The following is an 18,410-nucleotide window of genomic DNA, read 5'->3' as shown; positions in this document are numbered from 1 at the left end:
CATAGCCTTCATGTGGGCAACAGCTTTAGGGTGAGTGCACAAGTCACTCAGGGAAGATATATGGTGGTGTTGTCACTGCATTGTTAGTGTGGGGCATTGTAATATAAAGTGTTCTGTGTCCTATGTGTTGTGGTTGTATTTGGAGCAGTTCGAATCCAGGCCTATTCAGAGTTGATACAGTTTCAATGCAGGTTGGTGTCTTGAGTGTAACCATGCCAGCGTGATTCTTACTGGATGTGGGAAGGTTTTTACAATTGATGTTGAGCGTCATTGTCACAGCCTAGATAGTTTAAGTCAAATGAAAGTCAGTACCCTTTTCTTCTCTTTAATTGCAGCTACACAGCAATTACAACTATGAACAACAGTAGTGAGCAAACGTGCTGTGACCTGTGGTGAAATTCTTTCTGGTTGTGTTGTGTTTGTTGTTCCCATGTCTGCTACCTGCTGTGACAGCAGCGCCCCTCGTGGGGTCAACGATAGTCACAATGACGTGGCACAACTACAGTAGCACACCCTGATGGCGACAGTTGTAATGACTCGTCATGCAACTACCCCAGTTACTATCATACTGATGTAACTCATTCACAACATAGCACACATACACCACAAACATCTGGTCACAATATACACATGCATACATGAGAATAAACTGAACAAACAACATACACAAGAACAGACAACAGAGAACAATACTTATAATCTGAATGAAAAAAATGGTCTCCATAAAACCAATAGTCTTAAGTACAACATACATACATATACCAAAGGCTTTTTCCCTCATACAAGGGAACATAAGCAAGCAATTTGCTTCCTTTCTTGTGCAGACCTTCTCGGTAGCTGTCTCTCCTTATATACTTGTGCTTTAGTAACGTTGTCCTCTGGGTCAGATTCAACAGGTTGGGACAATTTGATGAGTAGCTTGATAAGTCTCCTGTTTTCTCATTAATTGTTATCTTTCAGATGTGACCCTGGGGCAAAGATTCTGCACGTGCCTTGGAACACCATTTGCATCAAACAGTTTGTTTGGACACTACACCTGTCACTTATCCAGTGTTATATTTCAAGCTGTACTTCAAGTTCTCTGGCTTAACACACAGTGTCACCGATTCCAAACCAATTGTGTACAGGTTCACCATCTGTCTAATCTGTTAGATACTCCACATCCTTGATACATATTGTGTAACGGTACACCATGCTGGCGTGTGTTGACTGCACCAGGTCCTCCCTTAGTAGCACATTGTATTGGTGCACTGCTTCAGCGACAGAACACCCTGTTCTGGCTGTTATCATCTTAACAGTTTGGCGGCAGCATTCCACAATTCCACTACCAGATGCGACATATGCACACTTGGACCAAAGGCCGATTCCCTACTGTTCTGCAAAGTTACCAAAGTACCTACTATGAAATGCAGTGTCAATGTCCAGTAGTAGTTCGTATGGTGTGCCCCTTTCAAAAAACAGACTCTAGTTGCTGAACCATGTTGGCTATAGTTTGTAATCTAAGCTGGCACCACACAGAAAACTGCAAAGATCCATGAGATGTATAGTGGGTGAGGTCTATTCCAACATGTCTTCAGGTCTCCTTGATATCCAGTTCGTCACTTCTCGGGGACAGGATTGACGGAACAACACACCTGGCAGTTGGAAACTACTTGCTGAACTTGTCACCTAGTGACACCTTGGTCAACGTGCTTGGCAAAGTACAGTGTGCACCTGACACCTGGATGACCAGAATCATGATGCACTTTTGTGATCCACTATTGCTTATCCATTGCACATGATGCATCACTTTACTGACACCTCCGAATTGCTTTCTGTATCATGATAGGTCAGCCAATTTTTGGGAGGTTTGGTTAGTGAATCAGCCTGATTTTCCTAATTAGGTCATATTTAAGGCAGGTTATCTTGAAGGTATGGAGTCGCATATGAATAAGCATCTCGCTGGCATGCCAGGCACAGTTTGCCAACTGCTCTAAGTAGGGACATGATACTCAGCCAGATACATGTCCATGCATGAATGCTGCTAATTGAAGAGGACTACACAGCGGCTACTACAGATGTGCAACAGTTGGCATGACAAGAATACACCTGCTACAACTGCAGCCTGCTGAACCACCTGGCCTGAGACTGCTTGGACAGGATGCGACAGAGAAAAGATCGCGGTGGTTGCATCATCCATTACCACTGTGGAGAGACCAGGCACATTACTGCCTTGTGGCTGGTAAACGCCATACGGGTGCTGTGACTATGATGTTTCCTGTAGTGTGCGAGTCCATCAGTGGTATTCAGAAAGCCGTCCTATTCAACTCTGGTTATTCCACAAGTATTGCTCATATTTCGTGTTGTACACATTAGAGAAAAGGCTACTGACTCCCAATTGACACATGCTATCTTGGCTGTGACAATGATGGACATTATTTGATATACAGATAATCCCTGAATGTGAGTGTTTTGTGGCTGGTGGTGGAGTGGTTTGAGAGGCTTGAACTTGGGTGTTGATTAAGGGACACTGAGACCATGGTGTCTCTACAACATGCCAATGGGGCATTCACTGGCTACCAACAGTTGAGTGAAAACAACAACGAATGACAGTAGTGAGCGAACGTGCTGCGACCTCCATGGTGAAATTCTTTCTTGCTGCATTGTGCCCATCACCCCGACCACCACATCTGCTACCTGTTACGAGAGCGCATACCTTACGAGGTCAGCGATATTCACGATGATGTGACGCAACCACAGTGACAGCAGCACCCCCTGACAGTGATAATTATAATGATGCATCACACAACTACAGAGAGACCTTGACCCCAGTCCAGAGACAGAGCGTCAGTCCTTTAGGTTCCACCTCCAGACGGAGGTGAAGCTATTAACTGGTTTGAAAATGGATGACAGGGAGAAGATTCTCTCTGACATCCATCTTGTAAGACCATCCCAAGCAGGTATTTGTTGTTGGTCCCACTGAACACAGATCCTGCTCACAAAGTCATCCATCTATGAGATGAAGTGAGTAATTAAGGCCACAGAAATGTTAGCATTGGAGGTGACTACATATCAAATGTGTTTGGGAGCTTGACAATAATGAGTTCTAAGACTGCATAAGGGAGAGTTGCTGCCATGTGTTGGTACATCCCCGCAGAGTAATTCTAATAGTGGAATACCTTCCTTACGATGTAAGCACTTTTCCAATTAAACTAAGTAAACAAGTTATATATGTATAAATTCCATATAACAAAATCCTACAATAATGCCAAATTCTTGACTTGCACATCAATTGGGCCCTTTGAGGGTTTTATGAAAATGCAAAGCAAACACCATGATACAGTTGCAGTAGTGTGATCAACTCTTTTCATGTCTGGTAGTACTTTGGGTGTTCCTCTGGCTCTGGTAGTACTTGGGTGTTCTTCTGGCTCCTGTCTGACTATCTTAAGACTATGGTATACATCCCCTCAAGAGCAGCATATTTGTTTGATGGTGTTGGTGTTGATTAACTCCCAAGGCACAAACAACAAACTCTCCCAAAGACCCTTCGTTAGACTTCCTTTTAAAAAAGGGAAGTTACTTGGATGGGGCCTGTGAAGAATTCCTACTCTATAACCACTATTACGAGCAATTACATCAACTTTCTCTAGAACCTGGGAGTTTAGAAGCCTCCAACCATAATGGTAAATGAATAACATTAAATAGTTGTTATGGCTGTACTCAAACAACAGATAACAGAGTTCATGAAGTGAAAATGAAAATGTGATGACAAGTATTTCTTTTACCAGCAGCAAACCAAGTACGAATGAAATGTTGAAGAGTTAATACAAAAAATTGAAGGCACACCCTTAAACTTTGTTTCTCTTTGAACTACATTAATAAAGATGTATGACAACTGAGAAGAAAGAGAGAAAACACAAGATGAAGCAGATCGATTTCATTTCCTCATTACTAGAATTATAAACTTCTAACCAAGAGTCCAAATTCTATCTATCTATATGTACCAAGGGCTTTTTCCCCCTTATAAGGGAGGTAGCCGAGTCAAAAGGCAAGTATCCGCTCCCACCCATTTCACTCACATCCACCACCCTTCCCTCCCTCTCATCTTAGTTTCTCAAGACATTTGGTCTCTCGAGTCCAAATGTCAAGAGAAATTAAGTAGATTTGCCTCAACCATTTTTTCTTCAAATCCTCTGGTAGTTTTCAGCAGCTGATAGGATTACAGCAGAGCTGGCTCAGAGTGAAAATACACCAGTGAATATTCAATGAAATGAGAGCTTTAGAAGATATCGAATTCGTGCCTGGCTTTCTTTGTATATGAGATACTCGCTCTGGGAGAAATAGCTATCTTTAAACTCCTTTTGATCTACCGCCTTACCAACAGGAACCACAACCTTCTTGCTATCCAGCTCCATAGTAATATTTGCCTTTGTATCTGTCAAAGAGTGAAGGAAAATCATATAGAAACATGTTACATAAAAACAGGTCCCAAAATACATGGAAAATATTATATACATATATCAATGGCTTTTTTACCCCCCTTACAAGGGAGGTAGCGAAAGTCAAAGGCAAAATTCCAGTCCTACATATGTCATCCCCACATACTCCACTCCCATTCACCCCCCCCCCTGTCCCTCTTTTCTTGGCTCCTCCTGGATGACTGGTCATCCTTGCATCTTGCCCACTGCCCTGGATAAGAAGCAATGCAACAAGACACAGCTGTTATAGGATGACTAAATAAAAGTACATGTATCACTACAAATGAACATGTATAAAAATGTGCTAAAACACCACAATAACAAATGTATGCATATAGTAAGGAAGTGGAGTAACAACTGGGGCCAAGCTGTGGTTTTGCAGGAAACACATGATTTGTTTGGTTCTTCCAAAGGCAAGCATACTACATACATACATATACCAAAGGCTTTTCCCTCTTACAAGGGAGGTAGCCAAAAAGAAAAAGGCATAAAAACCATTTCCACCCATTCCATCCCTAATACACTCCACTCCCCTCCACCTTCCCTCTTATCTTGGCACCTCCTGGATGATGGGTCATCACTGCATCTTGCCCACTGCCCTGGGACCAGGCAGGCATACTGAATTGTAAATAAATGATACAATGACAATAATAAAATTAATATACAACAAAATCTATGATAATTACGTAATGGAAAAACACAATTGAACAATTTGTAAGTATAATACACTACATGTTTATTCCTTCCACCTCTGTCTTCCACACCTCTTTTACCAATCTTTCTTCACTCATTCTTTCCATGTGCCCAAACCATCCCAATATTCTTTCATCAACCCTGTCTCTCAACTCCCTTTCCACCCCTGCTCTCCTCCTCTATTTCCAAATGGCTATTTCTCATTACACTTTCTAATCCCCCAAGGCATTTATTTGTTTCTCTTAACCTACATTCTACCTCCACCTCCAATCCTCCCTTTCCTGTCACATTCAAACCCAAGTATCTACAGCTATTTACCTCCCCCAGTCTCTTTCCCTTAATACTCTTCTAATTTGCTGCCCTCACCTCTCCTTGTACATCTCATCACCCAACCTTTTTCTTCAACTTCCTTCTTTCACACACCTTCCCAAACTCCATCACTAATTTCTTTAATCCCTCCTCTGATCCTGCTACAAGCTCAATGTTGTAAGTACACCTACCCAGCAAGTGGGAGGTCTTGGGTTCAATCCCTGGGGGGTGCCAGCTGTGACACTCCCTATATGACAGGGAGAAGGACCCCGTGGAAGTGCACATGCCCAGTTTGGTCCCTGGTAGGTGTGGGATGGGTGCAAGACTTTGCTGGCTATCTACCTTATAAGGTGGAGAGGCCTTTTGGTATATAGATGAACAAGACTTTATAAGAGGAGCTTTCACTTACCTGGCTCTGTATTACCTCTTGCTACTACACTGTCAAAGCCTTTAGGGGCACACTTAAGGGAAGAGTTATCTCTTTTGATTTCGTGAGTTTTGCCCAATGCAACTTCCACAAGAAACATGAAGCCTATATTCTTTTCTCCATCAAAATTTCCGTAGTGCCATCCAACTGTAGAAGAAATTACAAAAATAAAGATTTCTGTACTGTCTCCCAAAATATACTCCCATGTCATGTTTCTCTGACACTTTTGGGGAGGGGGGCCTGTAGGGGTTACCGTTACTGTATACATTATTTACACGAGTTAATGAAACACATTTATGTGCTTACAAGTTGAATAAATCTTTCCAAAAAAATTAATTTGCCTTGCAGGCATCTTAATGTGTTTTGAGTTGAGACATTGTGGTAAATAACAAAGTATACGGTAATGTACCAATCATTAAACATAATGAAACTGCCCACAATATACATTTTCTGGTCAATGGGAGTGTAAATATTTAAATTAATATCAAGAATGACATACCATTTCATTAAGCTTGGGGCTCACTCCAGCCAAAAGGAGCTAAACTTGTTGAGATTATAACACTCAGTCTACTAAATTTTCAAGCGAGTGAAAATTTTGGGGTTTGCCACATTAAAATAAAAATCATATGCTATAATATTGAAGGAAACTAAGATATCAATATAATTAAGCCACAAATTCAGGGGAGTGGACACCAACGTACATTTGTGAATAAAAGTTATTAACTGATATTTTATCTATTGCATGTTCACGAGTCCCATATGAAAATACAGTACTGGATCCTTTCTTCATGTAACTATAATAAACACACAGGATTTTGTACGTCACAGTAATTTCTGACAGATTTGTTAGATACTGTACCATAACCAGCACTCTTGGAAAATTCCGATGCAAAATACAGCCCTTTTCCTACACGTCCACCCGAGTGGGGCATAATACGCAAACCAGAGTTCAAGATGGCCGCAACAACTGCAACATTAGTTCCATGCCACAAGAGCTTTCGCTCTTCAATGTCATCATGTTGATCAAATCTGAAAAAAATTATTTGGCTTACTTTATAATACCAGTATGCAAGTGACAGCAAATTCAATAAACATATGGATTGCGGCAATGACCTGTTTCAAAAGGACGGAAAAAAAAAAAAAGCTCAAACTAACCTTGAAGCTTCTCCATTCCGGTTTACTTTCCACAAATCCAGCAATTTGGCTTTATTCCAGGTCTCTTGTGTTGCTTGTACAAATTTGGAAGCCACCTGAAAAGATGAATTTCCATAGACTGCTCTTGATCAAAATACACTATTATCATCTTCACACCTACAGCAAAAGCACATATTCTTTAGAGCTACAGATCAGACATACAAAATCCATATTCAGGAGCACTGCAATAAGTTGATAAATTGAGACAGGAAGTATCCTTTTTACATAAGTGATTCTCAACCTGTTTTCTCATTATCCTATAGTATTGCTATTCTTTAGCTTTCTATAGATCACTTTAACACTAAACAGAATCATCAGCCATCACCTAACTCCCACTGTGAAACTCTACAAACCCCACAACCTAGGTTGCGAATCATTGTCCTACCCATCTGTTCCACATAAACACAACTAAGATGCAAATATATCTAGTATTTACCTATTTGTATTTTATGGGAAGGGGAGCTACGCTCATACTGTCCCGCCTTTGTATCTTGCAGTGTCTAGTTTGCTCTTAAATTCATGAATGGTTTTTGCACACACTATTTTTTCGTCCAGTTTGTTCCAAGTGTCCACCACTCCATGTGGAAAACTGTTTTTCTTCAGATATCTTCTATAGCTATGTTTTATGATTCTCTTGTCCCAGTTTAACAAGTCCTCTCTATCGAGTATTTCTGTGCCCTTCATGATTCTGTAGATGGTCAGTAGGTCGCCTCTCTCTCTTCTTTGCTCCAGAGTCGGTAACTCCAGTTTAGCCAGTCTTTCCTCGTATGATAAGTTTGAAAGTGCAGGGGCCAATTTTGTGGCTGCTCTCTGGATTCTTTCTATTTTCTTTACATTCTTTTTGGTACTGGATGACCACAATGTCGCCACATATTCTAGTCTAGACCTTATTAGTGTGACTAATATGTTTTTAATAATTTCTTCATACAAATATGTAAATGCCACTTTTATTGATCTTAGCAAGTTATAGGATTCTCCAAGAATTTTGTTTATCTGTTTGTCATAGGACAAGTCATTTGAGATAATTCCACTGAAATCTTTTTCTGATCCCAGATTGATGTGTTTGAGTTAGGTCAGTACAAGAGAAATGCTTATTGTCCAGAAAAGTTAAATTTAAATCACAAGCCCTGGCAAATAAAGTACCGGGTAATCAGCAAGTCTTGGAAGTCCATAAAAGAAATTTTTCAAAATACTTAGATTACAAAAGATGCCTCTGAAGATGAATATGTAGAGACAGAAACTTTAGGAAGCCAAAGACAAAAATGAAACGAGGATGGAAGAAGAAAAACAGAAGTTTTTCTGGAGAGTTGTCAATCAGGATGCAAGGAAATGGCTTTGAAAAAGACAGGAAGGCAATATTGCAAAGGAATAATATATCACTGGCTCTCTGAAGTACCAGGGCCCTATAGGAAAATGTGACCATGTAAGAATTGAATTTCAACTGGTAGATGATTAAACAGTCAAGAAATGAATTAAACAAGCAAGGAGGACCCAATTTTGGGAAGGCACACTTCCTTGGGTTTGACAAAATTCTTTGTGAAAAGGGTCTAGTTGTTCATTTCTGTGAGGAGAAAGGAGACTAGTTGGACTGCAACAATTACTGGGTTATTCCATTACCCAGTGTGCAAGTACTTGTTGCCAACATGGGTTTGTTTATATCTACTAAAGTTTCAGAGGCCCGAGTATTCAGGGTTCGTGGCTGGTAAGTCAACAAATGGTCAGATCTGAGCACCTTGTGTTGGTGTGCAATATTGACATGGATTTCAACAGGAGTTTCCTGCTTTTGTGTTGATCTCAAGGTGTCTGGCTCAGTGTATTTTGGAGTGCTCTGGCATCTACAGGTCTGTGGGATTCCTGCTAGGATTATTGACTGGCTTGTACTCTGGGTCAGAGAGTACTGTACATTATGGAGAAGGCATGTCTGGTATCTTTCCTGTAATTCAGGAGCGAAGCATGGGAATTTACTCACCATAATACTTTTCCCCATCTCCATGCCCTGGGTATTGGACAGCGTTGTCAATGAATGTCATTGCAGAGCATCCATTGAGAACACCAAGATCACTGACCCTGTCTTTGTTGATGATATTCTACTTCCTGTGGAGTTATTGGAGGTTCTGGTTGCAGCCCTCAAGTCACTGCATGGGGAAGCGAGACCACTTGGACTCCAGGTCTCCTCGACTAAGACTAAGGTCCAAGTATTTGGGGGCTTACTGGACCACAGTTCGGTGTCCATGCAAGTGGCAAAGACTTAGAAGTCTTGGAGAGTTTTACATATCCTACAGTGAGTAGGATGCCTAGTCCTATCTCCATCCTGATTTTGTCACTTTTTACGACAAGTGAGAACACTCGGTGGCAGTATTCTTTTTCCTACCACAGGGTTTGGCGAAAAAGGAAATGAATATTCAGAGAAGTGGTACAGGACAGCATTAAGAGTGGGGGGGATGGCATAATGGAAGGACAGTCATAGTATAATAAAATATCATTTCTCTGTGAATAGAGATTTCCTCTATCACAGACAAAATGATGTGTGGTTCTGGTCAATAGGGGTACCCTATATAGACCCTAAAGTATCAGCTTTATGCTACTAAAGCAGCTTTCAACCTCACAATAACATGCAGCAGCCAATACCCCAGACAGGGTAAGGACTTGAATAAACAAAAATCATTAGTCTTGCCTGCTGGGGTGGTATTCATTATGACCGCAGTCATAACATTCTAAAGTAGATGTGTATTGAATATGTACAGTACTGTACTTACTTTGAAGTCTTCTGTGGTCTTTGGTACAAACTCCAAGCTACATCCCAACTGGTTATACTTTTCATCCAGTGGATTCTCAATTTCTTCAGTCTCTTTCTAAAAAGATTAAAAAAATTATAATAGAAACAGGAATGAAAATTACTGATAATATGGGATATGAATTATACATACATACATATACCAAGGCTTTTTTCCCCTTACAAGGGAGGTAGCCAAAAAGAAAAAGGCATAAAAACCATTCCCACCCATTCCATCCCTAAATATACTCCACCCCCCTCCACCCTCCCTCTTATCTTAGCACCTCCTGGATGATGGGTCATCCCTACCCCTTGTCCACTGCCCTGGGTCAGAGGCAGTGTCGCAAGACACAGCACATCCACAGCAAAGCCGCTTCACTAAATCGGCGACCCCCCTCTCTGTCCCCCCATAATTATAACACGAAATAACACCACTTACCTTGACCTTTTGAATACTAAGGGTAAGTTCTATGTCACTTAGAGTCATCATCAGTTCCTTCTTCTGTTGAACAATTTCAAGGGTGTCAATGGTTGTCGGAACTCTGCGGCCAAAATCATGGGGAACGAGGGTAAAGAAACGAGAAGAGAGGTCTTGTAGCGCTTGCCGTCCCTGTAAATCATTTTGCTCTTAGAACCAACTCTTAAAATTTCAGTATAAAGTATAATAATGTATAGATTCCATTATACATACATGTACTGGTATATGTATGTATTACTTGCAAACTGAGGTGGCTAGGTTTGCCCTCATAAACACATACACACATACACCATAATGGGGATTGGGCTCAGTGAAGGCATAACTGCCCTTTGAGAGAGAGAGAGAAGAGAGAGAGAGAGAAACCTACCTTCTTATTTTTTATGGCTTCTTCTATGTCCAGAAGACACTCAAGGCCTTTGGCAATTTGTGACTTGCTGAGTTTGCCTAGTGGCATCTTCTTTATGTCTGAAGAGACATGACACTTTGAATAATGGGAATAATAACAGGTCTAATATTTATTTCACAGATAATCTGTAAAGTCCTAATATTCAAGTATCCACTTTACATACACACATGAGTGATATTTCACTACATGGAAGAATACAATGAAAAAAGTAATTGAAAACCTGATTTGTTCCAGACAGTGATGTGGTCATCACACACAAAGTAAGATACAAAGAAAATAAATCAAAGGGTGGCAGCCCAGGTGATCTCGAAACTAAATGACAAGACATACAAGGAAAGACTGAAAATGACAAACCAAAACAAAACTGGAGATTCCCACATTGGAAGAGTGGAGAAGTGACATGATAATGATATTTAGATCAGAGTAAAACAAAGTGAAGCTGGCTTGCTGTGGATGTGCTGTGTCTTACTGCATTGTTTCTTACCCAGGGCAGTGGACGGAATACAGGGATGACTCGTCATCCATGAGGAGCCAAGATGAGAGGGTGGTGGGTGGAAGTGAGTAATTCCCTTTTGATTTAGCTACCTCCCTCTTTTCTTGGCTCCTCCTGAATGACAGGTCATCCCTGCATCTCTCCCACTGCCCTGGGTCAGAACAATGTAGGAAGACACAGCACATCCACTTCATTTAATCTGCAACCCTCCCCTCTCTGTCTCCTCATGCAGAAAAAGAGAAGACAGGGAGAAATTCCATCAGGCTGCGTCAAAATATCATTCACATACTCTCCTGCACCCCCCCTCACTCCCCTATCACCCATCCACTCCCTTCCATGCATCACAGCATCATCCATACACAACCCTTTTCCATTAACCCCTATCTTGTGTCTTCTCCCTTTCTTCCCCAACAGACATTCCCCTCTTTCCCAATGCCCCTCTTACCCCATCCATCCATTTCATCCTTGGCCACCCCCTCATGTTCACTCCTACCTCTGCCTTCCACACCACTTTTACTAATTTTTCTTCACTCATTCTTTCCCTATGTCCAAACCATCCCAATACTCTTTCATCAACCCTATCTCCCAGCTCCCTTTCCAACCCCACTCTCCTCCTCACCTCCTCATTTCTCACCCTATCCAGCCTAGTAACCCCTACCATATTTCTTGGGCATTTCATCTCAAGTACATTTAAACTCTTCCTCTTATGTTCGATGTTTCTGCCCCCATACAGTGCTGTCGGCACAATCACCCCTTCATACAATCTCCTCTTAGCATCCATTCCTAAATATCTATTTCTCATTACACTTTTTAATTCCCCAATCTACATCCTACCTCTACCTCCACCTCCACTCCTCCCTTTCCTGCCACATTCGCCCCCAAGAACCTAAAACTATCCACTTCCTGCATTGTCTCTCCCTTAATACTTCCAATTTACTGCCATATTCTCCCCTTGTGCATCTCATCACCTTACTTTTAACTACATTTATCTTCAACTTCCTTCTTTTGCACAGCTTCAAGCACAGAGAGAGTTGTCAGCAAACAACCTACCCAAGTTCATGGATGCCATCTGACCAGTGAACATGTCTTCGGAGAACATAATCTTGATGGCCTTCTGGGTGCGGGGATCTAGTTTGGAGGGTTTCACAGGACCCTCCTTGGTTTCTATTTTCACTTGTCCATCTACATCGTCATTGTACTCCACGTCCTCATCTGCAGGAGGGCAAATCGTGATAAGAATATTTCAGGATTAAACATGGAAGTTGGGTAGATAAATTCTCAGTGAGCACTTCAATCTGTATGATCTATTATAGTTACAATAGGAGTACATGGGAAAAATATAGGTAGAGGCAAAAATGAGGAGGAAAGGATATGAAAATTTGTGAAAGTAAATGAAAGGTATAAAAGTAGGGGGAAAGTATTTTTAAAGGTGTCAAAGAAAACTAAAAGGTTCTGGGTAAAGGTCAACAACATGAGAAAAGCACAAGATGAGATGGTGATAAAACAGGTGAAAGAAAGGGGCGATTATTATTTCATACATAAATAAAACAAATTTGTTTGTATAGAACTAGGCAATAATATCTAAAATCTAAATTCGTATTTTTTCCCGTACATGGTTACAATGTTGACTTACATTTGAACAAAACAGGGTAAGCTTACCCAAGCATTTATCATTATACAGTGTAATAAATACTATATTGTTGAAGAAGATGCAGAAACAATAAAATGTCCAGTATATCCTGAAAACACAAAGAAACTGATGACAACATCAACCAGGTTAGTTGCAGTGGTGAGCCATAGATGGCAGCACATATTGGGTTGGCAAGGTTTGGCATGATATTCAGAGGTCACTATGGGCTATTTGGTTCTGGCAACATAAGGAGAGTTTTTTTCAAAGCTGTAGAGTAGTCTGCTTTCTGCAATTATAGGTAATAAATTTTTGAGTGCATATATCTGCATTCTGCACCAAAAGGGTTAAAATATGAAGAAATGGCTACCTCTCTTTTAAGGAGAAAGTCACCCATGGTACACAGATAGATGGACAGGTCTTTAGTACCTTTATTTAGTAATCTTTTGTGACAAGAAAAGCAGTGGTATAAAGGAGGGTACCAAAAAGAAGGGATGGTGGAAATTTAAAATTGATCTGTATTTCTCTGTGTGGAAAACAGTCTCTGATCAAAAGAATCTAGCCCACAGGATTGAACAAGTAATTACAATATCTGTTACTTTCCTACTTACCATTGGTAACAGTGTGGGTCTTCTGTGATTTTTTAAGAATAATAACCTATTTAGTACCCCTACAAGATTAATCCACCTACTGTAACAGGTCTCTCTTGCAGAAGACCAGCAACCCCCAGGTAAGGTGTTAACCCCTTCATTACCGACCCGTCAACCTTACGTAAACAAATGCTTCAAACTGTCTAATGAATGGCTGGAGCCTTATGTTTGTAAACACAGACACTTGCCACCACGTGGGTAGAAATAACCCAGAAACCGAGGCCTTGAGAGCCCTCAATACACACAGCTTATAACTGTGACACGTGCGTGTCACGGGAAGCATGCTCAGTTCCTGGCGGGTGCACTCAGCCATGACACACAGGTGTCACAAAACACACATCCGGTACTCAAGGGGTTAATGAAATCACATACTACTCACCAATTTCAATGAGAGTGTATTTCCCTGGCTTTGCTTCAAAGTTGTCCCTTTTGTCCCAATCATTCTTGGTCTTGTCCTTAAATTTTTTCTTGAAGGCACCAATGGCTTTATCTACAGTGGGACCGTCTTGCACAGCATGTTGTCCAGGCTCTCCCTGTGAACACAGAAACCAGGTCACTGCTTCTGTAGTAAGAACATTTCCTTCTAGAACTCCACATATGCACATAACCATCCTTCCACATCAGCTACTTTCCCAAACCATACATACATACAACTATCTATTGGCAAAGACTAAATCATAAGTAAAGACTGATTTCTACACTTATTCCAACTACAATTACACTCATACCTCGATTTAACAGACCTCACTTTAACGAATTTTGGATGCAACCGACAAAATCTGTAGCTTCCGGATCGTCCGGACGCGGTCCGATGTTTCCGCAGTTGACCGCCAGATGACCTATGGAGCTGTTTGGTCCGTGTTTTTCGACCTTTTTGGCCCATATTTTTCCTTAACTCTACTATATTTAAATTCATCATAAAACCACACGATTCACAATTCATTGAATCAACTATAACATTATATTTTTGAAGCCAATATATAAACTCAATATCCCCACATTGATAAATCATCTCTTTCATCTGATAAATAGAAAGCACAGAGTAAATCTTTTTTAAAAAATATGTTAAAAATATTTAATAAAAATTTTCATTTTTTGGGGTGAAATTTTTGGACTTGGTACTCTTGGGGTGAAAATTTTGGGCCAGATCCCAGGTATTTACACTAACAGATTGGATAGTGTGCTTAAGTAAAAGTACCGTACTGTATTCATTCCTCATTTTTTCGTAACGTAATCGTTAAAATACAGTAGTATCGGAAACTTCCGACAATCGGGTATATCGGACCGGTGTTCCCCCCTTTTAGTCCGTTATATCGAGGCATGAGTGTATACGCTTTTATACGGTTTAGGAAAATACCTCTTGCAGTGAGAGGTTCACCAACACTGCTGACACATTAAGTATCTATGTACTTACAACTCGTCCCCATTTGGTGAAACAAACATAATTCTTGTCAGCCTTAGCCACCTGGATGATGTAGAACTTGTTGTTGTTATGACCAATGTTAGTTTGATTGAGCATACAGGCAAAGTCCTCATGCACTTCAACCTATTGAAAAACAGTTACATTTAGAAAATACACTTAAAATTGTACACAAACCATAAGGTTATTATTATTTTTTTTTATTGCATCTGAAGAGTTAGCTAAGTTTTGTTTTATTCAGCAAGACTTCAGTGGTATGAGGACAAATACAAAGTGACTAATTGAAAGGAACTGACCCTATGTTTAACATACGTAATATTTCCTTGGTCTATTGATTGGAACTATCAGTAATTTAAGGCAGTGTATATATATGTATGTATATATATAATATTATATATATATATATATATATATATTTTTTTTTTTTTTTTTTTTTTTTTTTACAAAAGGCCCCACTCTAGTGAGTAGCACCACACTATCCCTAGCAAAGAGGTTTATAAGCTCTTGAAATTGCCAATGATTGCTTCATACAAATCCTCTGCTCATTTATTCAGCACCTGAACTGATATGCTATCTGATGTCTGATTCATCAATCTACACCTATTACTTACTTTATTGTACAGTGCTGCCAACAATTGGTCAGGGCTAACGGTCTTTTTTGTTGTGCCCTCCTGCTTAACAGTTTCAATGGCCTTCCGCAGCTTGCTGTTCTCACTCAACTCCTTCTGAAGTTTTGCAGGAGGTTCTCTGATGAAGGAGTCACAATATCCATTTAGGGAGATATTATGCACATGCGATGATGATGACATGGTTTAACGTCACAAACTCCCCCCTATCAGAAGGCTAGGACAGTGCCCCTTACAGAAGACTTTGTAGCATGGAATTTAATGAACCCTGCCCTTGGTTCATCTTTGCCGATGGCAGGATTCGAACCCCCATCCCCTTGACCTTCCCCGCAAGTAATGATGACCTAACCCGCTCAGCCAGCGAGCACATGTACAAATAAATAAAACATTATCACAAGGAATCAACAACTACCAAGATATTTCTAGTTATCAGGGACAAATGATTTGTGTCTTCTAGTGGTGGTCCTGCAAGATGGACATCAGAAAGAATCAACTTCCTGCTACTCATCCTCAGAAATTGTTAACACCATCATCTCCAGATGTATTTCTCCCACCTTTTCATACAAGAACAACCAATAACCAGCAACAGTTTCCTTCCTCCTGCTATTGTAAGATAGTGCAATTGAAACTATCCCACATTAATACAATACAGACAAAAGTCCACAGTTTCTTCATAGAAAGACCCATGGGAAAGGCTGAGAACTGCTAACAGCCTGTGTGGGGAAGCAGATTTGCACTCGGTGAAACTCGAGGCAACAATTGCTACACTAAGGCCTCCGAGATTAGACAATGGTTGTGGCCAGATTTCTAGGGAACCCAAACGCTACAAATTGTGTATAATTACAAATACTTACTCTTCCTCTTCTTTTGGCTCCTCCTTCACAACTGGGGCAGGAGCCTTTGCTGCTCTTTTACGTCCTCGTGGCATCTGTAGGTAAATAAAGGCATATCTATATTTACAGTACCAACCCTTATTTATTACAATAACTCTTATTCCCTTAGCTCAGTTGAGAGACCAATGATGGTGACCTGAAGGTAGTGGTCACATGAAATGGATATCGGAGAGAAATGTCTCCTTGTTTCCTACCTTCAAAACCCTTCAAGACTGTAACCCCCATTTGGAGGTGCAACCCAAAGGGGCTGACACTTGATTGAATTATTTGGCAAAGAATCAATATACATGAAGTGCAGATAATGACAAGAACACATAGTTCGAAATAATAATTGCAAATTGCCGAGGATAACACAAAAAAACATGTACACTTATTTCCATTGTGGTCCTCAACACTGTCTCCAGATTAGGCTAAAGATCTCTCTTACGAACTTCAATTGCATTTCCTCTATATTTTCATGGGCAACAGGCAACTGCTCCCATTCAGGCGATACAGAAACAGCTGCACATAATATATACACTAAAAGCACTGAATCTGCCAACTTTGAAAGATGAAAGAGAAAGAGATGATACAACATGATTACAACAGTATTCACATCACCAATGGGGGCAGACTACATTAACAGAAGAGATCTCTTGTTTAATGATAGGAGGGCTTTAAGAGGTCACGAGAACAAATTGATGAAGGCGGCTGCATGTCTAAAAGATGTGAAGATATGCACTTTTCCATATAAATACATAAATACTTGGAATAGCTTAGGTCAGGGGTTCTCAAACTGTTTCTCATTAAGTACCCCCTGAGTTATAAGATCATCTTCCCGAACCCCCAACAACCTGACAATGAAGAGAATGGTAATTTATTGACTAACTCACACACACACACACACACACCATATTCAACTATTGGTAATCAACACTGTTAATTTAGAAACCAGTGTAGAACAGTGAGATTGAAGGCACACACACTGATAGCACGGAATTTCATAATCCACAACTACCACTATTTAAAATACGTTTTTCATCAGCCATCTAAGTACCCCTAGAAATCTTCTTGTGAACCCCTGGGGGTTCGCAAACCCCAGTTTGAGAATCCCTGGCTTAGGTGATATGGCTTAACCTGGACCAATACATGAACTCAAATCTAAATATGATGACTGGAAATCAAGGATATAGATTAAGCTGGAACTGTACATGAATCTGTGTTGAGGTATGATAAATCTGAGAGTAGAAAATGGGAATCAATGAGCATTGCTCCTTTCCTGGATACTACAATTAGGTAAATTAAGTAAATAAAAGAGGGAGGGAAGGGTGGTGAATGGAAGTGGAGTATGTGGGGATGAAATGGATGGGAGTAGATTTATGCCTTTGACTTTTGGCTACCTCGTTTGTAAGGGGGAAAAAGCCCTTAGGTTATGTAAATACCGTATTTTTCGGTGTATGACCCGCGGCTTTTTGCCTCAGAAAGGGGCCAAAATTCGGGGGTGCGGGTGATATAAAGGTACGGGTCATCTGTGGATTCTGGTTAGAAATTGCCCTCTTAAAGCAGTAAAAAAAAAAAATTGAACGATTAGTTTACCTGGGTACCCTCTCGGATCGGGGATTTGTGGGGGGACCGACCGGGTTCGTTGTATGAAAGTTGATTAATGTCATAATACAGCGCGCACGATCGAGACAAACGACAGAGAAGGTAGGATTTGTCAGTATCTTACCCGCTTTACATGCTCTTGTTATTAATAAATGCAGTATCACAAATAAAACAGGCCTAACTAAACAGCATGAACATACAATACAACAGTGACTGGTACCAACACCAACATCGTGTGTCGCGATCAAACAAAAACAAGCGGGCGGCCATTTTCGCAATTACAAATTGTACCTGATTCCTTAATGCTAAATTTGTGCATTACATGTGGGTCGTTCAAGCATGGAAGAATATTAAAGAATCAACTATTCAGAGCGGTTTCC

General features: G+C 40.5%; 1 protein-coding gene across 1 annotated transcript in view; it reads right to left on the bottom strand.

Moving 5' to 3' along the window:
* Positions 1 to 311: 311 nt before the first annotated feature.
* Positions 312 to 18,410, bottom strand: part of LOC143036361 (protein mono-ADP-ribosyltransferase PARP3-like) — a 32,958-nt gene continuing 14,859 nt past the window's right edge. Inside the window, exons 2-13 of the mRNA XM_076203610.1 lie at positions 16,408 to 16,481; positions 15,539 to 15,674; positions 14,922 to 15,053; positions 13,887 to 14,040; positions 12,281 to 12,442; positions 10,699 to 10,796; positions 10,293 to 10,463; positions 9,837 to 9,932; positions 7,042 to 7,136; positions 6,746 to 6,915; positions 5,869 to 6,033; positions 312 to 4,414 (exon numbers count right to left, since the gene is read on the bottom strand). Of these exons, the coding sequence (XP_076059725.1) occupies positions 4,242 to 4,414; positions 5,869 to 6,033; positions 6,746 to 6,915; positions 7,042 to 7,136; positions 9,837 to 9,932; positions 10,293 to 10,463; positions 10,699 to 10,796; positions 12,281 to 12,442; positions 13,887 to 14,040; positions 14,922 to 15,053; positions 15,539 to 15,674; positions 16,408 to 16,481 (1,626 nt within the window). The 3' untranslated portion in view covers positions 312 to 4,241. The remainder of the gene's footprint in view (positions 4,415 to 5,868; positions 6,034 to 6,745; positions 6,916 to 7,041; positions 7,137 to 9,836; positions 9,933 to 10,292; positions 10,464 to 10,698; positions 10,797 to 12,280; positions 12,443 to 13,886; positions 14,041 to 14,921; positions 15,054 to 15,538; positions 15,675 to 16,407; positions 16,482 to 18,410) is intronic.

Source organism: Oratosquilla oratoria, chromosome 20, assembly GCF_046742065.1.
Source record: "Oratosquilla oratoria isolate Oo_2021 chromosome 20, ASM4674206v1, whole genome shotgun sequence".
Taxonomy (NCBI): domain Eukaryota; kingdom Metazoa; phylum Arthropoda; class Malacostraca; order Stomatopoda; family Squillidae; genus Oratosquilla; species Oratosquilla oratoria.
This window is presented reverse-complemented; position numbering and strand designations above follow the sequence as displayed.